The 24,704-nt window shown below is 52.8% G+C and overlaps 1 protein-coding gene across 3 annotated transcripts in view; it reads left to right on the top strand.

The window, feature by feature from the left end:
* The window catches only part of WWC1 (WW and C2 domain containing 1), a 151,648-nt gene that overhangs the window by 99,294 nt on the left and 27,650 nt on the right, over nucleotides 1-24,704 (top strand). For all 3 annotated transcript variants that reach the window (XM_059174249.1, XM_059174250.1, XM_059174251.1), the window contains 10 exons: nucleotides 502-631; nucleotides 2,020-2,166; nucleotides 3,357-3,430; nucleotides 6,802-7,044; nucleotides 12,600-12,689; nucleotides 13,478-14,013; nucleotides 17,084-17,192; nucleotides 17,632-17,712; nucleotides 18,362-18,448; nucleotides 19,622-19,814. In XM_059174249.1, the coding sequence (XP_059030232.1) occupies nucleotides 502-631; nucleotides 2,020-2,166; nucleotides 3,357-3,430; nucleotides 6,802-7,044; nucleotides 12,600-12,689; nucleotides 13,478-14,013; nucleotides 17,084-17,192; nucleotides 17,632-17,712; nucleotides 18,362-18,448; nucleotides 19,622-19,814 (1,690 nt within the window). The remainder of the gene's footprint in view (nucleotides 1-501; nucleotides 632-2,019; nucleotides 2,167-3,356; nucleotides 3,431-6,801; nucleotides 7,045-12,599; nucleotides 12,690-13,477; nucleotides 14,014-17,083; nucleotides 17,193-17,631; nucleotides 17,713-18,361; nucleotides 18,449-19,621; nucleotides 19,815-24,704) is intronic.

Raw genomic sequence — 24,704 nt, forward strand, 5'->3', positions numbered from 1 at the left:
GCACAGGACAGCCCCCCACCACAGAGAATCGTCCTCCTCAAATGTCAAGATGTTGAGGTTGAGAGACCCCAAGTCAAAGGAATGTTCTAAGCCAGATACTGAGTTTATTCAGTCCCACCCCGTCCCAGTGATCAGTCAAGGACACCACCATGTCTAGCACTAAGTAGAACACAACGTAAGGGTTGCAGTGTCGTAGCTACACACAGTGTGAGGGGAATTCCTAGCCCAGCCTGGAAGAGACAGGGAGGTCATCAGGGAAAACGTCCTGTAAGAGCTGCTGCTTGATTTCAAGGGTGGTACAGAAGCCCCACACCATGAGACATTTCACAGGCACCTGCTGTGCCTCATCCCATAGGCAGGACCTGGGGAGGGCGGGTGTGCAGGACAGAGAGGAGCCTTCTCACAGGACTGAAGTCCATCGTCTGCTTTTGCCCTGGGGAGACTCAGACTCCATCCCTCACCCTGTCTTTGTTTGACCTTCCCCCATTGACTGTTTCCTAGAATCGATAAGAAAATGTCTGATGCTCAGGGCAGCTACAAATTGGATGAAGCTCAGGCCGTCTTGAGAGAAACAAAAGCCATCAAAAAGGCCATCACTTGTGGAGAAAAAGAAAAGCAAGATCTCATTAAGGTACGAGAGTTCCAGGGATCAGCGGCGGGGTGGGGTGGGGGCGGGGGGTCCCACGTCGATTTCTCCCGAGCGCCTCTCCTTGCCAGGACTCACGGTGTTTCTGCATGCTGCACAGTCGCTGAGTTCTCACCGCTCGTTTTCTTGCCCTTCCAGTCTCATAGAGTAGGGAAAGGAGGTTCAGAAGCATTAGGTGACTTGTGTAAGGTCACAGAGCTGGCAGAGTTGCAACAGCAGCCGGCTGCTCCGGTCCAAAGGTCATGTCCTCACCACTCACTCTGGCCACCTGGCTTCCTTCTCAAAGGACCAGATGGGGAGGTGGTTTCGACGTCGATAGCCCCAACATCAAAATGTAACATCTTCCTAAGTATTTCATCACCTGTTGTCTTTGCTGAGGACTGAACAAATGAGAGTCAGTGTGATTTCATATGCTGGGCACTTTGCACGCTTTGTGCCTCACTCATCTCTTACACTAGCCCTAGTTCACCCCTTCTCACAGCTAACAACGAACGGGACAGCTCAGAGTCAGGGGTAGAGCCAGGATTTGAACCTGGACTCAGAAGCCTGTTCTTTTAATCCCTGGACACTCCACCTCCCCTCACAGGAGCCACCCTGACCTCTGAGATACTGGGTGTGTTTGTGTTCCCATTGGCAGATTAGGAGTCAGGCTCCTTTATCGTGAAGGAAGCTTTACGTGAAGCTTTATCCTTTTCGTGAAGGGAGCTTTACGGTCTCTGACAGAGAATGATCTTGAAGCTCTTGCCCAGGGCAGCAGCCCCATGAAAACATCCAGGCCCTGGTTGACAGGGAGCCGTGTTCCTATTGTAATTAGCAATTAAGAGTGCTAAGTCTTCCGTCAGACAGACCAGGCCAAATCGTCCTCTGTCATTTGCCAGCCTTTCCGTGGAAAAACTCCCTTATCAATAAAATGGGGCTACTCTTCAGTCATTTCTCACAAGACCGATGTCAGGATTCAGTAAGCTGGTGGTAAAGCTGACAGGTAGTAAGAATCAGCTGTACTACCTGTACCTTAGCCTGGTCACCTCTTTAAATCAGTTTGATAGTACCATGACCTCGGACCTGTGATTCTTCCTGTTTTTCAGAAGAGGAAACTGAGGCACAGAGTGCTTCATCAACTAGCTCAGGTCACCCAGCTGGGAGGTAGCAGTGCAGGGATTCCAGGTCAGGCCATGTGGCTCCAGAGCCAGGGTCCATACCGGTGTCTCCCAGGGAAAAGCCCCGGCATCGAGCAACTACCCCCTTGCTGCTAGCTCTTTACTTACCTTCCCGGAACGAGCGTGGCTTCCTACTGAATGACGCAAGGCGGGGAGGAGAGCACATGGAGGGGGACAGACCAGAGTTGTGTTGCTAACCCTGCCCTCCCTCTTCAGAGCCTCGCCATGCTGAAGGATGGCTTCCGCACGGAGAGAGGGTCCCACTCTGACCTGTGGTCCAGCAGCAGCTCTCTGGAAAGTTCGGGTTTCCCGCTGCCGAAACAGTACCTGGATGTGAGCTCCCAGACGGACATCTCGGGAAGTGTGAGTAGGCCGTGCGTCCAGGAGGCGGCTGTAGAGGGCCACCACCTTGTTGTTTCTCACCTGAGGTGTGGACTGGTGTCTCTCTGTGGGCCTGGCTGTTAACTCAGCCTCCTGGAGCTCTCTTCTCTTGCAGACCTCTTGGCCCCAGGATGACATGAGGTGACAGTGTGAGGAAAAACCAGTGCCGACTCCATGGTCCTGGTTGTTGCCTGTCCACGTGCTTGCATCTCCAGATGTTGCACAGAAAGCAGGTCTGAAGGACCAGGGTCTCTCTCGGGCTCCCTTTTTACAGATTTGTATCACCATTCTGTTTTTCTTTCACCAGCTATAAAGCAGGTGATATCTTCCCTCTGTTTGTCCCGAAACATTACATGCGGCTTTCAGACAGCTCTCTTCGAAAGCTCAGGCTGGTCACAGGAGTAAATAGTGTGAGTGCCTTCCGGATTTACTCCATGGAAGTTTTAGAGCAGGACTGACCCACGGCCATCTGGATCGTTAGGAGAACTGTTGTTTTCCTAGAGCAGGTGACATCGCACAGACCCACCTCCCAGCCTCGTGGCTAAATGCTGTTCTTCTCTGGTTACTTGTGCTGTGTCCCCATTTGGGAGGAGAAGCTCTGTCCATGTCTGCTTGGGTGAGCCCTGGAGCTTCCTGCCATTCTTGACAGAATGATGCGGCCAGTGGGCTCTGCCCTCCCTCTCCATGCTGCCCAGGTGTTCAGCTCCAAGCCACTGTAGGCCTCCCTGCCAGTTCCAGGACCTTCTTCTCAGTCACTGAGTGTTTCAGTCCTGCCTGCAGCCTCCCTGAGTTTTCAGCTGGGCCCCTCCCCATCTCGCCCAGGATATCTTTCTTGTATATTGGTTGCCCCTGTTTCCTTCTGACCAGCTGTCCTCCATGCTGCTGGGGCTTGAATGGGCTCCAAGCCATTCGGGGCTGCAAGATGATATTCTAGGCGCTCGGCTTCTCTACTGGAAGTGATGGATGTCTGAATTTGGGGGTCTTCCCACAGCCTGTAGGAAGGAAAATGTCTGCCTGACTAGCTTCCCTGCTATCACACAGCCAACTCAGTAATTGGGGGCTATTCTTAGTTACTTCCCACGCAAGCTGTCAAGTCTCTCATGAGCTCTTGAAATCCAACTCCGCACCGGCCACAATGGCCCTATAATTCCCGACTTTGTTCTTTCCCCCAGTTTGCCACGAGCAGCAACAATCAGTTGGCAGAGAAGGTCAGATTGCGCCTTCGATACGAAGAGGCTAAGAGAAGGTAATTAGGGGCTGGGGACGGGATGGCTCCAGTGATGACAACCACCATTGCACAGTGTCTGCTCCTTGCCTGACTCTTCACACACCTCCTCCTCTTTAATCCTCCACGATCAGGATGATAAGGATTACGATCTTTATATTTTAACCCTCTCTGAAGCTCAGAGAAGAAATGACCGAGCCAGAGACACTTAACTAGGTAAAAAGTGGCACTGTGCTTTGAACCCAGATCTGTGAAACCTCAGAGCCTTGTTCTCTTTCCACTTACTCGGCTCGGTTTCTGTAATCAGGGTTTTCCAGTGATCCTGAGTAGCCTGGTTTGAAGGAGCACAGTGGAGGTTTTAGGGATCCTAAAACAGACCCTGGATCCTGAGCACTATAGTGTCTCCTGCCCAACGAGGAGCCAGCTGTGCTCACAAACCGTGTAGACCCCAGTTGGGATCCAACGCCACAAATAAAATTAAGACCGTAAGCAAAGGTGTTATTTTTGGAGCATCCGTTAGGCACCCCAGGTGTTATAGTAAAGCATCTTTATGTGTATCATCTCACTGAATTTTAAGAACAACCTTATAGCGTGGTTTGTATTATCTCCATGGTAGAGAAGAGAAAGGTAAGGTCTAAGATGTTGTAGGACTTCTCAAGATGATGGAGTCAGATTCTGAACTCTGAAGAATCTGGCTCCCAGTCTGCAATCTTCTTAAGCACGGAGCCAACCTTCCTGGGAAGGAACCCACAGAGTGTGGGGGTGATTGAAGCCAGGCACATCACATCCACATGCTACATGGCCCACGGACATTTGACACCAGGCCACACAGAGTATGGGAGCACCCATCTCTGCCCCTCTGCCAACTCTGTGTGAGCAGCAGAACCCTTCCCAGCAGTGACAGAAATCCTACAGAAACTAGAAGAAGCGGAAAAGGGAATTTGTTGGCTTATTGAATTCCAAAGTTGTAGGATAAACCACCTTCAGGCACAGCTGGATCTAGGGATTCAAATCATGTTATGTAGACTTAGTTTCTCCCCTGTCCACCCTGCTTGCCTTTGTGTTGACAGACTTCCCTAACAAAATGTAAAGGTGACCCCCAGTAATTCTAGAGTTATATACTATCAGGGTAGCAACCTCAGAGATTCGTTGGGTTTTGAGTTTGAGGCTCCCTGGCTTTTCCTGGTGAACCAATCATTGTTGCAGAGTTGGAAGAATTAGAATTCTCTGAAGGTCCAGGCATGGGTCATGTGCTTAACTCTGGGAAGGGGATTGAGATCAGCTTTGTGGGAACCAAATGGCTTAAGTATGGGAGGAGTGACTTCCCAAAGAAAATGTGGAGTATTGTTAACAGAGGAGGAGAAATTGGATCCTAATCAGGTAGAGAAAACACACTGTGCATTATTTCAGCTCCCCCTAGAGGCCCAGCAAAACAGTAAGACTTCTGCATTTGGACAGCCCCTTGTCCCCTCTGAAGGGGACCACTCTGAACCCTGGATCCATTCTAGCCTACAGTAATGCCGATCTTAGAGGATCAGTTCTGGAGAGACCCAAGCACTGCAGTCTTCCCTCTGGGGTTGAACCATTAAACTTCTAATCGCAGAGCTTCCTGGCTCATGTGCCATTACCCAGTTTCAAACCCCCTTTTCACCCAGAGGTAGTTTAAGTGTCAAGGACAGAGCGGCCCACTGGTTGGAAAGCAGAGGCTGCAGGGCTTGAAGAAGGGATGGCAGGTGGCTGTAATGAAAAGTCTGCACACTAAGTTTTGTCATGTGTGCATTTCTGCAGAGCGAGTCTAGTGCTTTTCATCAGATCCACAAAAAGGTGGGTGGCCCAAAGGTTAAGGAGCACAAGGGAAAGCTCCACTAGAAAGTACATGTAAGCATGAAGCATCCATCACCCCTTCAGCGTACCATCCCTAGTGGAGCCCCTGCCAGACCTGCCCAGACCACTCCATCCTCAGAGAGGCAAAAGCTACAAAGTTGTCCCAGATTACTCTCTTTGTGAATGTGGCATATAAATTAATCAATTCCAAGAATTCCTCTGAGGCACTTGGCTGGGAATGAGCAAACCCAGATGTGTGTGTCTGCCTGGAATTTTCACGACACGGTGTGGAGATTTTGTCCCCAGCAACGTTTCTATAAATGAAAGGTTGGGCCGCACATCTGCAGGTAAGATCGAACTGAGAGTCCAGAGGCCTGGGCACACATCAAGTCCCAGCCGTGTTTATGCCATGCAGGCTTCGGTGAGCCAGGTCCCCTATGGCCCTCTGTCCCACAGCCTCACTGCCAGGTCTTATCCACACTATAGGGGTTGGGTGGGGCAACAGTGTGATGCCGAAAGCCTTTGCGAAGGCTGAATCCAAAAGGATTAGGTCAGGATCTCTTTGAGATCTTTGTAGCACTCATCTTACATTGTGAATCTCATTTTGGTCCAAAGATAACTTTATTTCTGTCCAGCACTTGGCAACGTATAAAGAGCTCTGGGTGGTGAGTTTTCATTCGGTTCTCATAACCCACCTTGTGGGTTCCATTACTGCCCCCACCTTACAGTGGGGTCAGTACTGACAGTACTGACCTCACCTGCAGTGAGGAGACTGCATCTCAAAGAGGTTCATAAGTGCCTGCGGTATACCAGGCCATGTGCTGGAAACTCACATTACCAATGATCTAAGACTCTCCGGCTCAAGGCCTCTGACCCCAGTCTCTGGACTGGGAATGCCCAGTGAGCAACTGCAGAGTGCACTGTCATAGCAGTGGGCTCCCCGCGGCCGGTGGCTGAGCACCTGTCCTGTGCCAGCTCCTCTGGATACGTTAGTGGCTCATTTTCAGAGCAAGGCTCAGGGAGTTCACCCAACATTATACACCTAGTAAGTTGTCAAACCAGGTAATAAAACGGCAGCAGCAGATGCATTCATTTGAGTGCTCACTCCGTGCCAAACACCGGGCTTTGCGAGTTCCTAGTATATGTCTAAAGCCTCCCACCACAGCCATATGACAAAGGAGTTTTCGTTATTTCCCTCAGAGACACGAAGCGACTTGCCCAAGGTCCCATAGCTGGCGGTAGGAGCCTATCGCCTGGTGATGAATCCAGCTCTCTGCTCTCTGTTCTACCAGGCTCGTGTCCCTCAGGGCAAGGACATTGCCTTATTGACATCTCCTCCCCACCCCTGCAGAGCCTACTCATTTTTGGCACAGAGGAGGCACCACATGTATTTGCTAGATAAAAATAGGTTCCTTGAGAGGACACGCTGGTCCAGTGAAGACAGTCACCACCAGAGATGGCTCGGAGGCTGTCACGGCTCCGTGTACATAACCTTGGAAACACAGCCTGTGACCCTGCTCCCGCAGTGCCCCAGGGCACACCCGTCACGCTCGCCTCTCTGCCCACAGGATCGCCAACCTGAAGATCCAACTGGCCAAGCTTGACAGCGAGGCCTGGCCAGGAGTGCTGGACTCGGAAAGGGACCGGCTGATCCTCATCAACGAGAAGGAGGAGCTGCTGAAGGAGATGCGCTTCGTCAGCCCCCGAAAGTGGACCCAGGGGGAGGTAGAGCAACTGGAGATGGCCCGGAAGCGGCTGGAGAAGGATCTTCAGGCAGCTCGGGACACGCAGAGCAAGGCCCTGACAGAGAGGTACCGCTGGGCTGGGGCCAGGAGCGGGCATGGGACCCTGCCCTCGCTGCCAGTCTGTCCTCCAGCCCAGGCAGGGGGAGGGGCGAGGGAGGCCACCTGGGACACTAGGGCTCTGGCCTAGGAACGCCCAGTGTAGAGATCCCACAGCTCTCCGAAGTAGCCAGTTGGGGAAAATGATTCACTGTCTAGAAGGCCAGCTCCCTGGGAGTTCGCACAGGGAATCCCAGTACCGAAATGTCTGCTCAGGTACGGGTTTTCAGAAGTTATGTTATGACTAAGGTCAGCCGCATAACCCTATGTAAGGGAGACCAGTCACTAGGCAACTTTGTGACGGGTGACTCCGTGATACAGAAGTTTCACAAAATCGTGCGTACTCTTTCTCTGCGTTGTAGCCTCTGAGACTGTCTCTCTTACATTGCATTTCTTCTCGTGACGGTCACGACCCACCAAGCTGATGTCACCTCAGGCTGAGGGGTTGCACTTTGCACTTTGCAAAACACTAGTTTAGATGGGGATGCAAAGTGAGATGTTTCTAGGGGCCAGGCAGGCAGTATCAATGCTGGAGGCCTTCCTGGAGGCAGACTGGGTCAGGCTGGCGTGCGTAGACCCCACTTGCCTCAAGTGGGTGCTGACTCCCACCTCCAGCAGGTGGGAATTCGGGCCTTGGGTGGCCAGAGGTCCCCATACTTCAAGAAAAGAGTTGTTTGCATTTTTAACTTTTAACCCCTGGCAACTAGTCCAGTAACTTTTAAAAATATTGTGAAGGCCAAATCATCTTCATCTTTGGGTATGTTTTAGCTCAAAAGCCACTGATCTGTGTTCTCTGGATAACAGACTTTATTTCCTTCAGAGTCCCCCCAGGCTCCACACCCACAATGCACAGAGCACAGCCCTGTGTGGAGAGTAGGCCCTGCAGTCCTTAGGTCTTATTCATTCATTCATTCTGTCCATTGGCCCATCGTTGGTTCATTTATTTGCAAAACATTATGATGCGTGTATTCTCCGTGTAAGGCAGTTTGGAGAATTCAGAAACTATTAAGTGGCAGTCCCTGTCCAAGTGCCTTTAAAATCTATCCTGGTCATTTTCACTTGTTTTGGCAGCAGACTTTGAGCAAAGTCCCTGCCCTTTAGGAGCTTTGAAGTGAAGGAGGTGATTTTCAAATGTGTGTGTGTGTGTGTGTGTGTGTGTGTGTGTGTGTGTGTGTCTGTCTAGGGACAGGGATGAGCAAGGGAGTTGAGAGGCAGAAGCCCGGTTGATAAAGCAGGTGAAGCGGCCTGCACCCCCGTGGAAGCAGGCCAGGCGCCTTAGGTGCCGGGGGGCACGCTCTCTGTGTCCCCTCGTGACGGGCCCTGAGATACCTTCAGGGAGGCTTCTGAGCTCAACAGCCCCCGACTCTCGCTCCTACCCTAGCCCTGCATGAGCCCCAGCTGCACCTCGCAGAGGGCCAGATGGATCGAGGTGAGCGGCCTCTGCGCGGCCTCGTAGAAGTGGGCACGTCAGAGCGCAGTGCTGGCAGCCGCGACAGAAGAGAGAGGAGACGCCGGCCCGGCCGTCGTTTGTCCACGCCTACAGCCGTTCGCTCTGCTCCCGTGTTTGTCTGCGTTCATGCCCCGGACTCTGGGGTTCTCTCTCTAGGTCTCTTTCTCTCCCATTGTTTTTCCTGTTCCTCTCTCCTGTCTTTCTCTCTCTTTCTCTCTCTCTCAGGCTGGGAGAGTCAGACTCCTCACCCTCACACATCAGCTGCTCCACTCCAGGGGCCTTTGAGGACAGGAATAGACTCATCCAGGAAGCACCCCACAGGCCTGCCAGACCTCAGTCACAGACATCTCAGCACCCCACGTCCTACCCCCCTGCTTCCATGCTGCCTTTCCGTGAGCCCCCCAGCACCACTTCTGAGAGCTGCTCTGCATCACACACAGGGGGCTGGGTAGAGCGCGGACACCCTTGGCCTGTCCCCAGGGACCAGTTCCCTAGTCTGAGATGCAGCCCAAGCCCTTGATTGTGAGCCAGGACCCCAGGTACGGAGCTACAGCTTGTGGGGGTTCCACCTCCACCTTCTGGATCCTCTTCCTACTTCCATGCTGGGTGCATTCGTGGCTTCCCAGCATGTGCTAGGCATCACACGCAAGTGCCATACGGCCCGCCAAGCCTAGCGCCCCCGGAGGAGGGCCCGGCACCTGTGTATTGCTCCAGGTGGTACTCCCCCACATTCAGGAAGTTGAGGGCCCCCGATTCCCGGTCCCCTTAGCATCCTGGCGGGGCTCCAATGGAACCTGTATTGTCTCCCAGAACACATCTCCGTGACATTTCTCCCAAAGAACAGGAAAAGGAAGGTGGAAATGGTGAGCCCCAGCTGTTTATTGGCCCTGCAACCCCACAGCCTTCCAGGCCTCTGCTCTGAAGGAGAGTCAGGAGACTCCACAGCCCTCTCCGTTCTGTTGGGTCAAGGGTTTTGTGCACAGTGGGCTCCATCTGCTGGCCCGCCGCCTGCCCCGCCAGCCCCAGGCGGGACTCTCGAAGGACAGCACCAGGGATCGAAGCGGCCGAGACCCAGGCCAAGTCCCTCACCACCTTGCTGAGTTGTGCAGAGCAAGTTCTGGTCTTCGTTGCAGAGCCTGTGTTGCAGGTCTCAATGTGTTGGTGGAGGTTCCAGTGTGGTTAGGTTTTTCCATGAGAAGGAACTCTTTCTCCCAGGCCCTAGCCAGGCTGCTAGTCCTTCTAGCAAGGGGCTTAAGGGGATATGAGCCCCACAGTGGAACACGTCTGTCTATGGGACATAGAGCAGGCAGATCTTTCAGCAGAGAGAAGGAATTTCGCCTCCCTCCCCTGGGAGAAAGTGGCCCTTGCAGCAAATACTGCGGGAGCTTGGGAAGAGACTGGAAGAGCAGGACACGCTGGTGCAGCAGCTCCGTGTGCCCAAAACCACCTGCGAGCCCTCAGAGATGCAGATGCATGGGTCCTGCCCCAGACCTTCTGATTCAGTTGATCAAAGTAGGACCCAAGAAGGAGCATTTAATTAGAACACCTCCCTTTCCGCTCTAGGAGGTCGGCGGACCACACACTGAGAACCCTAAATAGTGGCTCCTTGAGGGCAGCCCATGCCCTGAGTTTGTGAGGGCACAACCTTGCCTGATGGAGCCCCTCCTCAGTTAGATGCTGGGACCTTGAGCGGGGCTCACTCCAGTGGTTGGAGGGGGCCGTTCCAGGGGCCAGCACCCTCCCTAGAGCCCACCCAAGCTGCCCTCCATGTGGGATTTCAGGAGTGGCTGGGGGCTGAGAGGTGGGCCTGGATCCATCAGGTTCTTCTAAAAGCAAGGATTTTGCTTCCAGGGAGGTCTTTCGTACCTGCTTTGCCATTCCTCCGTGCAGATCTTTGCTCCCATGTTCCATCCAGGACACTGCACCACACTCACCTGCCCCTTCTCTGGACTCTCTGGGCCCACTCTCTTGGGCTCCTTTGCCTGCTATTGCCAATCTGTTCAACCATGTGGTGCTGTAGATACTCAGAGCTTAGTGCTGGCCCCTTCCTTTTCCCCCATTATATTTTACCCGATGGCGGTGCATTCGTTTGTCAGGGCTGTCAAACCAGAGTGCCATAAAACCAGGGACTTCAATAGAAGAAATGTATTCTCTCACAGTTCCAGAGCCTGAAGTCCAAGACCGAAGTGCTGCCAGAATTGTTTCTCTGGAAGTTTCTCTCCTTAGCTTGATGACGGCCATCCACACACGAACGTCTGCTATGTCTTCGCTTGGTCTGCTCTGTATGCAGAGTCTGTGTCCTAATCTCCTTTTATAAGAACTTGGGTCATGTTGGATTAGGACCCATCAATATGACCTCATTTTAACCTTAAGTCCTTGAAATTCTTTTCTCCAAATATAATCCCATTTTGAGGGAGTGGGTCATTAAGACCTGAGGATATGAATTCTGGGGCAGGGGGACATAGTCTAATCCATAGCAGACGGTCCTTTCTTCTGCGTGGTGACCCATGTGTTGGGGGCTCCCCACCTTCACAACAGCCCAGCTCTTTGGCGTTTGTGCCCACACATCCATAAGAGAACTCTTCTCTTCCCCTGGGCTGCCCCGTGCCTCACCTTCCCATCTCCGCAGGAGCCATCTCAGATCTGTTCAGTTGCTAGTGGCAGGTACCTCACAGTCTTCCTCTTAACTCCCTCAGCCTTTCCCCTCATCCAGCCCGTGACCTTTCTCTGTCCACTCCAGTGTCACCCTGACCCACGCCTTCTCAATCACACCATCGTAGCCACCCCAACGTCTTGTCTCTGCCTCCCATCCACAGCCTCCTACCCCTTTTCCTCACGGCAGCCATGGTGACCTTAACATGAAAGAGTTCCCTGCTGTGATTCCCTGCTTGGAATGTTCTTTCCCCTGCACTCTTCCTGACCACCTCCTGTCCATCCTTCCTGTCAGCTTAAATGTCTCTACTAGTCAGCAGGTCAACTGCTGCAAGAAACAACCCCCAAATCTCCATGGTTTAATGCAGCAGAAGCTTGGGTCTTGCCTGCATAGCGTCCAGTCAAATATGCATGGCTGACAGGCAGGCTTCCATGTGTTTGGTCTTTCAGGACCGTCAGGACCCAAGCTCGTCCCACCTCCCTTCTTAGAGCCCTCCGGGCGGCTGGGGGGAAGATCCACCAACTTTACCACGTCAGCCTGATGCGCCTTCCTCACTCACATCCTGTTGTCTGAAACCCTGTCCCACGTTCCACCCACCCAGCTGCCCAGGAAGCTGTGAAGGCGTCTGGCTGTGGGCCCAGGGAGCAGAGGAGAGCATAGATCTACCAACAGGCCCAGCCACACAGTCATCTGCTCAAAAAGGCCCACCTGCCAGTCTCAATTGGGTCTCTCCTGCGTTCTTTTCTGCCATTCTATACTTTTTCCTTATAAACCTTGACACACAGCATGCTAACCTCTAGTATCTACTAGAGATCTGAGTATTCTCTTAATATTTGCCCCCCACCCCTCAGCAGAATGTAAGCTCCATAAGAGTAGAAACTAGTTCCGTGTCGCTCACATCTTTATCCCTAGTGCCAACAACATCTTTATCCCTAGTGCCAACGACAGTTTCTGGTATGAGGCAGGTACTCAGCAGATACTGGCGGGTGGCTAGGGGCCAATGGATGGGAAGGAAGGGGGAGAAAGAGAGGGAGGGATGATTGGGTAGAATTCTAATTCTGCTACTAATTCTCTAGATTGAAGTAAATTATTGAACTCTAAGAGCCTCAGTTTCCTCATACGTGAAGTGCTAAAGCCATTTTTGCTGTGCAGGATTATTGTGCAGATGGATTAAGGCTGCGTTAGACGTTTCCTAGCACAGCCCCTGGCATGTAGTAGGTGATGAGTATAGCCATGACTAGAGGGTCGTATGCAGAGGCCCTGTCTCCAAAAACGTGGTAAAATGCTTCCGGAAGATTCTTGTGTAAATAAATGACTGTGGGTCTGTGTACATCTCCGCAAGTACCTGCCTACGATTCCTCGTTCAGGCAGACAGAGGCTGGATCTCCTGGGGCTCCCCACTCATGCCCTCTATCCCTTCAGGTTAAAATTGAACAGTAAGAGGAACCAGCTGGTGAGAGAGCTGGAGGAAGCCACCCGACAAGTCGCAGCGCTGCACTCCCAGCTGAAAAGGTGAGTGGCAGGCGTGAGTGTGGCCGCACGGCTGGGCTCTGCCCTTCCAGTGTGCTCCACGGCTTGAGTGTGGGCATTTCAAAGCACCGCAGGCAGCTGGTCAGGCTGGTGGGCTTGGATTGGGCCCGGCGTGGCCAGGGGCTGGGTCCTCCAGCTCTCTGGACTGTGGCGCCCTCAGTCCTTCTGCCAGCACCAAGGAGCAGGCCCTCATTGTGTGTCTCACTGACGTCTCAAATACCTGCCCACCCGCTTTCCCGACACACGGAACACGGGCCTCAGACCTGGGCCTTGGTGGGCAGCAGCGCATCGCTGGGATTTAATAACATTTTGTTCCATCAGAGATGTGTAATGCTTGCCTTCTATTTGCAGTAAGTGATGCTGCTTTTCCAATCACACTTAGGATAGAAAATTTTTTTTAAGATAAACATATTGATGAGTAATGACCGAGTTTATCTGAGGAAAACTATCAAGAAATAGGGATGGATTCATACAGGGAAATGTGTGAAAATGGACTAGGGCCAGTGGAGGTTTGGGAGACAAGAAAAGGTAGACCTCTAAGGCAGCTGACTTGGGTCTGAATCCCGGCTCTGGCACTTTCTGATTATGTGGGCTTCTGAGGGTGTCCTCTTTAGTGAAATGGGGGTGCAGGGTCTCCCCTGAGACTGTCAAGAGGGTCTAACAAAAATGGTGATGTAAGTGGCCATAGTGCTCTTCCGAGCCAGGAAGGAGGTTCCAGATGGCCCACTCGGTTCTGCGTTACTCACCTTCTCTTTTCTCCCTGCCCCCAGCCTCTCAAGCAGCATGCAGTCCCTGTCCTCAGGCAGCAGCCCTGGGTCCCTCACATCCAGCCGGGGCTCCCTGGCCGCCTCCAGCCTGGACTCCTCCACCTCAGCCAGCTTCACTGACCTCTACTATGACCCCTTCGAGCCACTGGACTCAGAGCTGCAGAGCAAGGTGGAGTTTCTGATCCTGGAGGGGGCCACGGGCTTCCGGCCCTCAGGCTGCATCACCACCATCCATGAGGACGAGGTGGCCAAGACCCAGAAGGCAGAGGGGGGCAGCCGCCTGCAGGCCCTGCGCTCCCTGTCTGGCACCCCGAAGTCCATGCCCTCCCTGTCCCCCCGCTCCTCCCTCTCCTCTCCGTCCCCGCCCTGCTCCCCTCTCATTGCTGACCCCCTCCTGACTGGAGACGCTTTCCTGAGCCCTCTGGAGTTTGAAGACCCAGAGCTGAGTACCACTCTCTGTGAACTGAGCCTCGGCAGCAGCACCCGGGAGAGGTACCAGCTGGACGAACCAGGAACGGAAGGCAAACCACTGGGCCAAGGTAGAGAGAGCATCATATCCAGAAGGGGGACCACAGGGAGGGAGGAGGGTAGGACCTGCATTCAGGCCTGAGCACAGATCCCAGTGATAATTGTGGTCATTCACTGACTGCTTTCTGTGTGCCCAGCCTTCACATCTCTATCAATTGATTTAGTCATTCAGTAGGCACTTTTTAGGAGCTTACTGTGTTCTGGGTCCTGGGCTAAGGGGGTTTTCCGTGGTGGACTCCTTCTCTCAACAGATATTAAGTATCTGTTAAAATTAAATGCCAGGTCTTGTGCTCATGGTTGTACACAGGTTCCTTCATTCGTTCAACAGATAGGCCATGTGCCAGGCACAGGATTAGTCACAAGAATACAGCGTTAAGGGCAGGCAAGCTCAAGGTCCCTGTCCCCAGGAAGTTCATGTGAAATGAAGGCACAGAAAGTCAGATTGGTCTGTCAGACCAATGAAAGCCCTAGAAGGAAAATAAATGGGATGCGGTGGGGCCATTCCGGTTGGGGGGGGTCTGCACATTCAGACTGGGCGACATTAAAGGACGGGGACATTTGAGTTGAAGAGTGAGAAGGAGCCAGCCTTGGGAAAAGCAGGAGCAAAACCTCTGAGGCCAGCGTTTAGAGGTCGCCAGCAAACCAGAGAATCAGGCAGAGTCTGGGTCATTTGAGGCCCAGCGGGCCATGCTAGGGAGTTAGGATTTTATCCTAATAGCGGCAGGGACCTATATGATCGCTTGAATTGGGGAATGATATGATCTGGCTCCCATTCTGCATGGGGTCGGAAAGAACATTTTGCCATGAATTGAGATTCAAGTTGGAATCTTCAAGACAGAAATGCTGACAATATAGCTAAGATTTGTCAGGAGAGAAATTCTTCTTTTTTTTTTTTTTTTTTTTTTTTTTTGCAGCAACTACATATTAAATTATAATAGTTAGCATTTATTGGGGTATATTATGTGATGGGCAATGTGCTTTATACAGTGAAATAGGTTATTTCTATCATGCCCATTTCACAGATGAGGAAGCGGGTTCAGAAAGGTGGTATCCCCTAGCCAACAGGTGGGGAAAGAAGGGATTGAAACTTGGGTTTTCCTGCCCGAGCACCCAACCTCTTGATCATGGCACTCCTCTCTTGATGTGAGGCGGCTCTGTATGTTTGCTCCTGAGACACTCTGGTGCTTACTGGCCCCACCATGCCCATCTGGTGTGAAGGTCAAAACTGAGCCCAGTGCAGGTATAAATGCAGGTATACAGCATACGGTCACTGTTATGTATTTACTCACTTAAGCCTCATAATAACTCTGTGAGACGGGTGCAATTTTTATCCTCATTTACAAAGGAAGTGGGGCCCAGTAAGGTCAGTGTCATGGCTAGGAAGTGATGGAATTGGACTGGCACCAGGACCACCTGCCCAGATCCACACTAAGACGTGCGGGCTTTGTATGCGCAGGGCTCCTCCTCCTGGCTCCTCATGAGGCCAGGTGGGAGACGCTAGACCCATCTCAGCCTTAAGACGCCAGGACTAGTCAGGATGACTGCTGCGATGCCCAGAATTACCCATCCGAGTGCAAGGGCCAGTGGGAGCAAGGTGGGGGGAAGATGAGATTTCCTGGTTAATTAAAGGCTCCGCTGGGTGAGTGCCAGCCATTTCCTTAGAAGAGGAGCCGAGAGATCCCCGGGGCTCCCTCATCAGGAAGGGAGTCTTGCTGAGTGCTCTCAAACAAAAATAAAAATAGGCTTCCTACGACAGCAGGTGGCCAACTTCAGAAAACTGCCCCCTGGAGAGGAGCGGGTGCGGGTGGAACCTCTAAGGAGGCTCCCGAAGCTCCTGACAGTCTGTCAGAGGCGGGCGACATGCCAAGTAAGGGGCCCAGCAAGGTGCCGGAGCGACCCCCCTTCTCCCTGAGTGTCCTTGGGACTTGTGGGCCCAGGACCGCACATGTCTCAGGACGGGGATTTCCTTCACGCCATCTCCAAACGCCATCCCCGCGGTGAGCGATGCCAGGCTGAGCTCTGACACTAAGCAGGTTATGCGATTAGTGCCGCTGTTCAGTCAGCAGACAAATTAATCTCCTTAAGTGGCTTAGTGGAGGGTGGAGATGCGTGGGTCTAAAGGCGGGAAGTCTCCGCTGGCCACAGCAGGCGTGGGATGCGCGGGCTGGGAAAGCTGCACCCAGATGGTCTCTTGGCTTCCCCCAGGCTCACTGTCCCCATCCCTTCGCTCAGCTTGGGCCGGTCTCTTCTCCGGGCTGCCCCGGTGCCTGGTACCCAGCAGGCACTCCGAATGCTGGCTGTGGGGTTGAAGGGCCTGAACCCAGTTTTCCCCACTGCATGGAGCTCAGGAAGTGTCCTGTCCCTCTTGATAGCTCAGAGCCTGGCAGGGGGCCTGGCTCACCATCGGTGCTTGCGACTTAGGGGAAGAAGGAATGTGCAGCATGGGCCAAGTGCCTGGTTGGAGCCCTGGGTCGGAGACTTTTGAGGGCCTCTGTCAAGGGCAGGGGGCTAAGGAGCGGACTGAGGAATGGGATGGAATAAGCCAAGTGGTAAAATCCTCCCTTGTTTTCCTCTTGCCCCTCCCAAGGGTCCAGGGGCTGTTATTTTGTCCCAGAGGCGTAGGGATCGATCTAGAAGGCATCAGCACAGTGGTGGGAATGAGCATTGCAGTAAGGATAGTGGTACTGAATTTTGTCGAGTGCTTTCCTGCATCAGGCTCTGTACTGAGGACTTCTCTAGAATGTCCCATTGGGTCCTCCCAGCAGCCTCGTAGGGTAGGTGTTACTTTTCCCGTTTTACAGAGAAGGAATCACAGACTCTCTGGCCATGTCTCAGTGTCGCGAAGCAGTACGTGGTGGAGCTGAGATGTGCACCCAGGCACTTGGGCTTCCAAGTCTGGGATGTTAAACGACAGAAACGTACACCCCAAAGCAAGGCAGGACCTTGCTGTTGAGTTCAGAGGTGGTATTGGCAGGACCACCTTAGGACAGAGAGTAGATCAAAAGTATATGTTGCAAAGACAGTGTCCTGGTTTCTGAGCCCTGCCATGCCATCCTTCCTTTTTCCCCCTTCCTCCTCCAGCTATGAATACAGCCCAGGGGTGCAGCCTGAAAGTGGCCTGTGTCTCAGCTGCTGTGTCAGATGAATCCGTGGCCGGGGACAGTGGTGTGTATGAGGCTTCCGTGCAGAGGTGGGTCCCTGAGTCTTGGCTTTCTTTGGGAAGTCTGAGAATGCAGAGCCCGGGCCCCCTCTGGTATGTGGGAGGGCATGGCCAGGTGACCCCACCTTCCCCGCCGGGAGCCCTGTTTCGGTTGTGTTGAAGGTGTACACAGCACTGCTCCTCCTGGGGCTGGGGGCACGTCACATTGCGGGAGTGCTGGTCCCGTGATTGCCACGAAGGAGCGTATAGCTAAGGGGGCGAGTGCTAGAAAAAGGACAGCCCCTTCCAGAGAGGAATCCTGAGCAGCTGTGGGAAGGAAGGGTCTGCAGGGAGTCTGAGCTGACCCAGACTTCCCTCTTTGAGGACCCAGACACACCCTGCCCGAGAGAACCCCGTGTCTAGAAAATGGTTTTGGCCCTAGGTTACTGCAGGGAAGCCTGACCCTCTTCTTCCCTACGTTGCCTTCCAGATTGGGTGCTTCAGAAGCCGCTGCTTTTGACAGTGATGAATCAGAAGCAGTGGGTACAACCCGGGTTCAGATTGCCCTGAAGTAAGTGACTGGGAAGACGAATGCAGTGGGGGTGGTGGGCAGCATCCTCCCAGCCTTGACCTTCATGGCTGCCCCGGAGAGGAAGGCAGAACCAGCAGGACTTGCCAGGAGCTGTGGGCTCCCAGCTAAAGGGGGCCAACCCTCTCCCTCCTTCTCAGCTCCACATTTTACAAAAGAGTTTAAAAATAAGGTCTTGAAGACCTTGCAACTTGCCCCAACCCACGGAGCTGGCCGATGGCAACGCCAGACCCTGACTGAGACCTCTAGCATGTTGGTCTGTTCCGTCACTGTTGCTGTGGCTTTTTGTCTTACCATCCCATTGAGGTTTCCACCCTCTGGGAGTTGCAGCCCAGATTTGTTATTCTTGTGGTTTTCTCTCAATGTAGGATGACCTCGATATTATTTTCAGTAGAAATTAATGGCCAACATTTAAATATCAAGAAATTTCAGATAGCGCAATCTTCTGGCTTCTCTTTAAACGTTGAGACTGACAGCTCTGTACCTACACCCCTGCATGGCAGCAAAGCCTGGGCCTTCTGCCCCTGAGCTCACCACAGCCCCCCGAGCAGCCAGCAGCCACATCGGTGATCCTTAAGGGAGAGAGAAATGTGTCACTCCTAGAAGCTCCATATGCCCCTTTCCATTTCAGGTACGATGAGAAGAATAAGCAATTTGCAATATTAATCATCCAGCTCAGTAACCTCTCTGCTCTGCCGCTGCAGCAGGACCAGAAAGTGTGAGTATATCGCTGACACAGTGTCTGTCACCTTCTCAGCCTCTGTGGCTTTCCCTGGGGGTGCTCTCCTGCTCTGTCCTGCTCCGACAGTGGGCTGCGTGTGTGTTTAATACGTATGACCGTCATCATGCCACACGTCCGTACCGTGAGTGTGGATTCAGGCGTGAAGGTGAACTCACTAACTGTAAAGGGAAGCACTCTCCACGGCTTTAGTTTCTTCCCACGTACGCTGTGAGCCCCTGCCGTGGGCCGGCCCAAGAATGGGGTGCTGAGCACATCCTTGCCCTTGTGAACTCGAAGCCTTATGAAGAAGGTGGTCATGGCCCCTTTTGTCTGCTCTAAGCCCAAGTATTCCACACAGAAGGAGAAGGAGATGCCATTCTCAGGAGTCAGGGCCCGACGCTGCGCTGCTGTCGGAAGGGTGTGATGGCTCTTACCTTAACAGGGCATGATGTAGCGGACACTTCCCTGTTTGCCTGTGGGCTCTTCCCACGGCCCACCGGCTCTCCATTTCATTGCATTTCCTCTGCCTACATGTTTCTCCTTTGACTAGACGGTGCGCGTTGGGACAGCAACAGGAGCTCCTATTTCCGTCGTCTGCACCCAGCCAGCATCTGAGGCTGTGATGTGTGGGAAGGGGAAAGGCGGGAGGAAAGCCGGCCAAACAGAAGGACGACAAGATGGGACAGCAGAGTCGTTTTCAGTCTTCCGCTCTTACAGAGCCAGAATGAATGACCTGCTCCGTCTCTCATTGGTTCTTGTGCAGGGGTATCTGTGGGAGAGTATCCAGATGCCGGCTGAATGGGTCACGGGGTCAGCGCCTCTGTAATTGTCCCCTCTGCGAGGCTGTAGCACTTTGCCTTCCTACCGGCGGTTGTGTAAGGCTTCCCGAGTGTCAGCAAGCAGACTCGCTGATTCTTTTGTGCACAGAAGTTTGCACACTGTTGGCCTCAGGCTCCAGCCACTTTGAGGTTCTGGGGATTGGGGGATTCAGAAGAAGGAAGAGTGATGTGTTATCCGGGGGCCCTTTCTGCTTCCCTTACGAATACCTGCACAACCCCTTGAGAACTTGGACTCCGCGCTGCTGTTTGCTGAGGGATTTGCAGCAACCGTTTAGCTCAACACATCAGCCCAGAGCCTGACTAAACTGGGCTCTCCTCTGTCTCCCTCTAGGAACATTCGCGTAGCTATCCTTCCCTGCTCCGAAAGCACCACCTGCCTGTTCCGGACCCGGCCCTTGGACGCCTCAGACACCCTCGTGTTCAATGAAATGTTCTGGGTGTCCATGTCCTATCCAGCCCTTCACCAGAAGACCTTAAGAGTCGATGTCTGTACCACCGACAGGAGCCATCTGGAGGAGTGCCTGGTGAGGGCTCTGTCTGTCTGTCTCTGGCCTTCTGTCTTTCTGGGGATGGGTGCACCTTGCAGTTTAGGGAGGAGGCTTAGAGAAAACACAAGCTCATCCTGGGTTCCAGGCAGGGAACTCTGAGACGGCGAACAGCGTTCTCACACTCACACGGAGCAGGGGACGAGGAAGTGGGAAGCTCCTTTCTGAGCCCTGCAACTGAAGCCGCGTCCCTTGTGCATGAAGCTGTGTTGCCTACGACTCTTAATTCTCTGTCTCGTATCTACAAAATCCAGCTAACACTGCCTACCTCACAGAGGGCTCTCTGAGGATTAAAGGAGGATTAAAGCAGAGTTTCTGGAACTTGAACATGCACACAGGTTACCTGGGGCTCTGGTTAAAAATGCAGATTCTGATTCCGCAAGACTGGGGGCAGGCGGGGACAGCAGGAGTTTCTGCATTTTTATTAAGTTCCCAAGCACTGCCGATGGCTGCTGCTTCCCACAGCAAGTAAAACAGTGATGTGTCTGTGCAGACTAGATGCTTGCTGGCTCTCATTTCCCACTCCTGCCCCTCCGCAGCTGAGGTACAGAACAATATCATCGCCGTCTATAGAGTTGCTGATACTGTTATTGGCAATAATGCGATAACATCCCTAGATTGAAGGGACCTGCTGTGGCGGGTGCTGAGCTAAGCTCCCTACGTGTGCTTTCTCTACCCTCACTGCAATCTTATGGAACAGGTACTGTTACGTGAGTGAGGAAACTGAGGAACAGCGAGGTCACAGAACTTTGCAGGGTCACCCAGTGGCTGGAGCGGTTAGAATCTACAGCAGGTCCCCTCGCGCCGCCCACTCATGTCAGACCCACCGGAGCCCACAGCTCAGACAGCGATTGAGACTGGCGAGCAGGGGAGGCACTGGATGTTAGAGCAGAAAGCTTTTCTAAAGCCAGTCTCTTCTGCTGAAGCACTTCCTCAGCCCTGGGAATTCCTCAATAAGAAGAGAATCCTATTCTCTTCTCCTAATTGGATGTCTTTTATTCCTCCTTCCTAATTGAAGTCTGGCCATTGCTGGTTGTCATGGCAGCAGCCAAAGCGCTCATCCCACTGTGGCTTGTCTCTGTCTGTGGCCAATGGGAAACCTGCTTTCCTGTTTCCTGTGGGGATGTGGAGTGTCGGGCTGCCGTGTTTTGGTAGTTAGAGGAGCAGGCGAGGACGTGGGACTCGAGGAGAAAGGCTGTGTGCTCCCACGCGGTCTCCTTACAGGGCTGGGTGTGGGGAATCTCTGATCTGTTTGGAGCTGCCTTATCAGCCAGCCTTCAGCAGTGGTCCCCATCCTGAGCAGCGTCCATGTCTAGGACTGTAAAAGAACTCTGTGGGCAGCATTGCACTCAACCCTCCCAGCAGCCTGAGGAAGAGATGTCAGAATTGCCTCCATGTGACAGACAAGGGATCAAGGCCCCCTGGGGTGCCCGGGTAGTTCAATGGGTTAAGCGTCTGCCTTCAGCTCAGGTCATGATCCTAGGGTCCTGGGATAGAGCCCCGCATTAGGCTCTCTGTTCAGTGGGGAATCCGCCTCTCCTCTCTGCTTATACACACACACACACATACTCTCTCTCTCTCTCTCTCTCGCTCTCGCTCTGTCAAATAAATAAATAAAATCTTTAAAAAATAATAAAAATAAAAATAATTCAAGGTCCCAGACTGCTAAGTAGCCTGCCCAGGCCATCCGTCAAGATGGTGGAGAAGCCTGTTTCCTTTGCAGCTTCCTCCCACACAGGCATTGTACTGTCCTGCCTCTCAGGGGGTTCCTGTGTCCCCCCGGCCTCCAGACCTGAGTTATGAGTTAGGATGAATACGAGGCCTGCCTTCCCCAATATCTCAGGTAACAGTTCTACCAAATGCTCGAGTATGGCATAACAGGGGTCACAGGCTCTCCAGCTGGGCCCTGGTGGTTCACGCCCTGGTCATCCACTCCCAGCTGCTAAGCTCAGTGCCACTTGGCACAGGTTCTGTTAAGAAAGCCCATTTCCCAGGCCCCACTCCTATCCCATAGGTAACCATTACAACAAAGAGGCTCCCTTGCCCCGTTTCACCTTGCCTTCCCCACTGGGGAAAACCCCCGCCCTGTCAAAGTGAACTCTTCTTCACCCCTGCACTTGGAGGGAAACACAGCCAAGCTATGGGGTCTGATTTTATTTTATTTTATTTTATTTTTTATTTTTTTTTAAAGATTTTATTTATTTATTTGACACAGAGAGAGATCACAAGTAGGCAGAGAGGCAGGCAGAGAGAGAGGAGGAGGCAGGCTCCCCGGCAAGCAGAGAGCCTGATGCGGGGCTCGATCCCAGGACCCCGGGATCATGACCTGAGCTGAAGGCAGAGGCTTTAACCCACTGAGCCACCCAGGCGCCCCTGGGGTCTGATTTTAAAATGGTAGTCGTATAATGGACACTGGGGAGGGTATGTGCTGTGGTGAGCACTGTGAATTGTGTAAGACATGAATCCCAGACCTGCACCCCTAAAACAAATCAGACATTATTTGTTAATAAAAAATAAAATGAGGGGCACCTGGGTGGCTCAGTGGGTTAAAGCCTCTGCCTTCAGCTCCAGTCATGATCCCAGGGTCCCGGGATCGGGCCCTGCATCAGGCTGTCTGCTCAGCGGGGAGCCTGCTTCCCCCTCTCTCTGCCTCCCTTTCTGCCTACTTGTGATCTCGGTCTTCAAATAAATAAATAAAAATCTTTAAAAAAAAAAGAAATAAAATAGTAGTCATAGGGGTGCCTGGGTGGCTCAGTCAGTTAAGCATCCAGCTCTTGGTTTCGGTGCAGGTCATCTCATGGGTCATGATGAGGTCGAGAGCCCTGAGAGTCCCAGGAGCCCTGTGTCAGGCTCCACGCTCAGCATGGAGTCTGCCGGAGAGTCCCTCCTCTGCCCCTCCCCCCCAACACAAGTGTGCATGTGTGCTCATGCTCTCCCTTTCTCTCAAATAAATAAATAAATCTTTTAAAAAAATTAAATTGAGGTCATAAACCTCATTAGGGTCATGAGCCCTCATGCTACTCAGCACCGATACTGCCTCTCCCTCGGCCCATTGCCTTCCCCTTGTCCCAGGGGCAAGTTCCTACCCTCTCCTCTGTCCTCACATTTCCAGCAGCAGCTTCTCCAGGTCAGGCTCCCCTTGCTGAGGCCCTTGCCTCACTCGTTCTTGCCATTTCTCCTAGCTCTCACCTCGGCCCTCCCCCACGCCCCGTCTGAAGCAGCTTCTCTCAGAGACACCATGGCACTGGTGACTCGGGCTCTGTCCTCTCTCCAGTCCTTCCTCCCCTGGATCTGGCCTGTCCGTATACCAACATGCTGGGAATGCCCCAGTGCTTAAAAAGAAACCCAAAAAGCAAAAAAAGAAAAAAGGAAAAGGGAGAGAGAGAGAGAGAGAAGCTTTTTACCCATTTCTCCCTCCAGCTACTACCTTGTTTTTTTCCTTTAGACTAAAATGTGGAAAGGGTGTTCATGTTCTCTCTAGAAACCAGCTCACATGGGATCCCGTCCTCACCATGCCATTAGAAGTGTGCTCAGTGAGGTCATCGGAGGCCACTGCTCTGGCCTCCTCTCCCTGGGTCAGTCAGCTGTGCTTTTTCAGTCGCTCTGCTCGGCGAGTCTTCCTCGGCATCCTTTGCCCTGACTTGGCCTCCAGGACACCTCACTCTCAGCATCCTCCCCTCATCACTGGCTTCTCTGTCTCCGCTGATTCTTCTCGGTTCCCCAACTGCTGTGTCGCAGGGCACCAGGGCTCAGGTCTCACCCTTCTTCCTTGTCCATTCGCATCCCTGCCCCAGTGACTGAGAGCCTCGTTCTCTGGTGTCCACCACCATGCCAGATGTCTGGCTCCAGCCGGGGCCTCTGCACGCGCAGCTGCCTTACACTCCCACTCTCTGTTCCGCATCTTCTCTTGCCTGTCCAGGAAGCATCTCAGATGAACTTGTCCACAAGCACACCTCTGATCTTTCCTTTTGGGTCTTCATTGTCCCAGATGACAGCAACCCTGTCCTTCCACTGCCCAGGCTGGGGACCACAGGGTCATCTTTGACCCCTTTCTTCCTCTCCACCCCACATCCGGTCCTTGTGAAACTTCTGGCAGCTCCATCTTCAAAAGATCCCAGCCGTTAGATGTTGATAGTGGGGGAGGTTGTGTGTGTTGGGGGACAGAAGGTGTATGGAAACTCTTTGTACTTTCCACTCAGTTTTTTTTCTGTGAACCTAAAACAGCTCTAAGTAATAAAGTTTAAAAATAACAAAACTAAAAATCCTCTGCCAAAAAAAAAAGATCCCAGCCATTTACCACTGCCCACTACCCCACTGCCATCTGTCACCTGGATCCTACAGCCGGCTCTACAGGTCTCCCTGTGTCGGTCCTTGCTTCCCTTCATCTCTTAACATGGAAGCCAGAGGGAGCCTATTAAATTGCAAATCAGTGCATGAGACTCCTTTAACCTAAAACCTTAGGGTAGCTTCTGTCCCCACCTAGAGTCAACTCCTGGGCTCCTTGCCTGCCCCCTAAAGCCCTCGGGGATTTGCCCCATTACTGTCCCAGATTTCATCCCAGGATGACTCTTCCAGCCTCCTCGTGCCCCTTGAATACATCAGCGTGCTCCCCGCTCTAGGCCTTTGCACTTGCTGTCCCCTCTGACCGGAATTCTCTTCTCCCAGATACTGATGGGCAAGGCTCACTCCCCTGCCTCCTTCTGGGCTTGACCCAAAAGTCACCTTCTCAGTGAGGTCTTCCTTCCACCCTATTTAAAATCACTGCCCCTTTCCCCCCCTCTTATCCGCCTCCGCTCCCCTCTCTCTGTATTCTTTTTCTCTGCGGCATGTTCCCCCTTTGTTTATATCACAGATTTTAGGGCATACGTG

The sequence above is a fragment of the Mustela lutreola genome, chromosome 5, assembly GCF_030435805.1.
Source record: "Mustela lutreola isolate mMusLut2 chromosome 5, mMusLut2.pri, whole genome shotgun sequence".
NCBI classification, from domain to species: Eukaryota; Metazoa; Chordata; class Mammalia; order Carnivora; family Mustelidae; genus Mustela; species Mustela lutreola.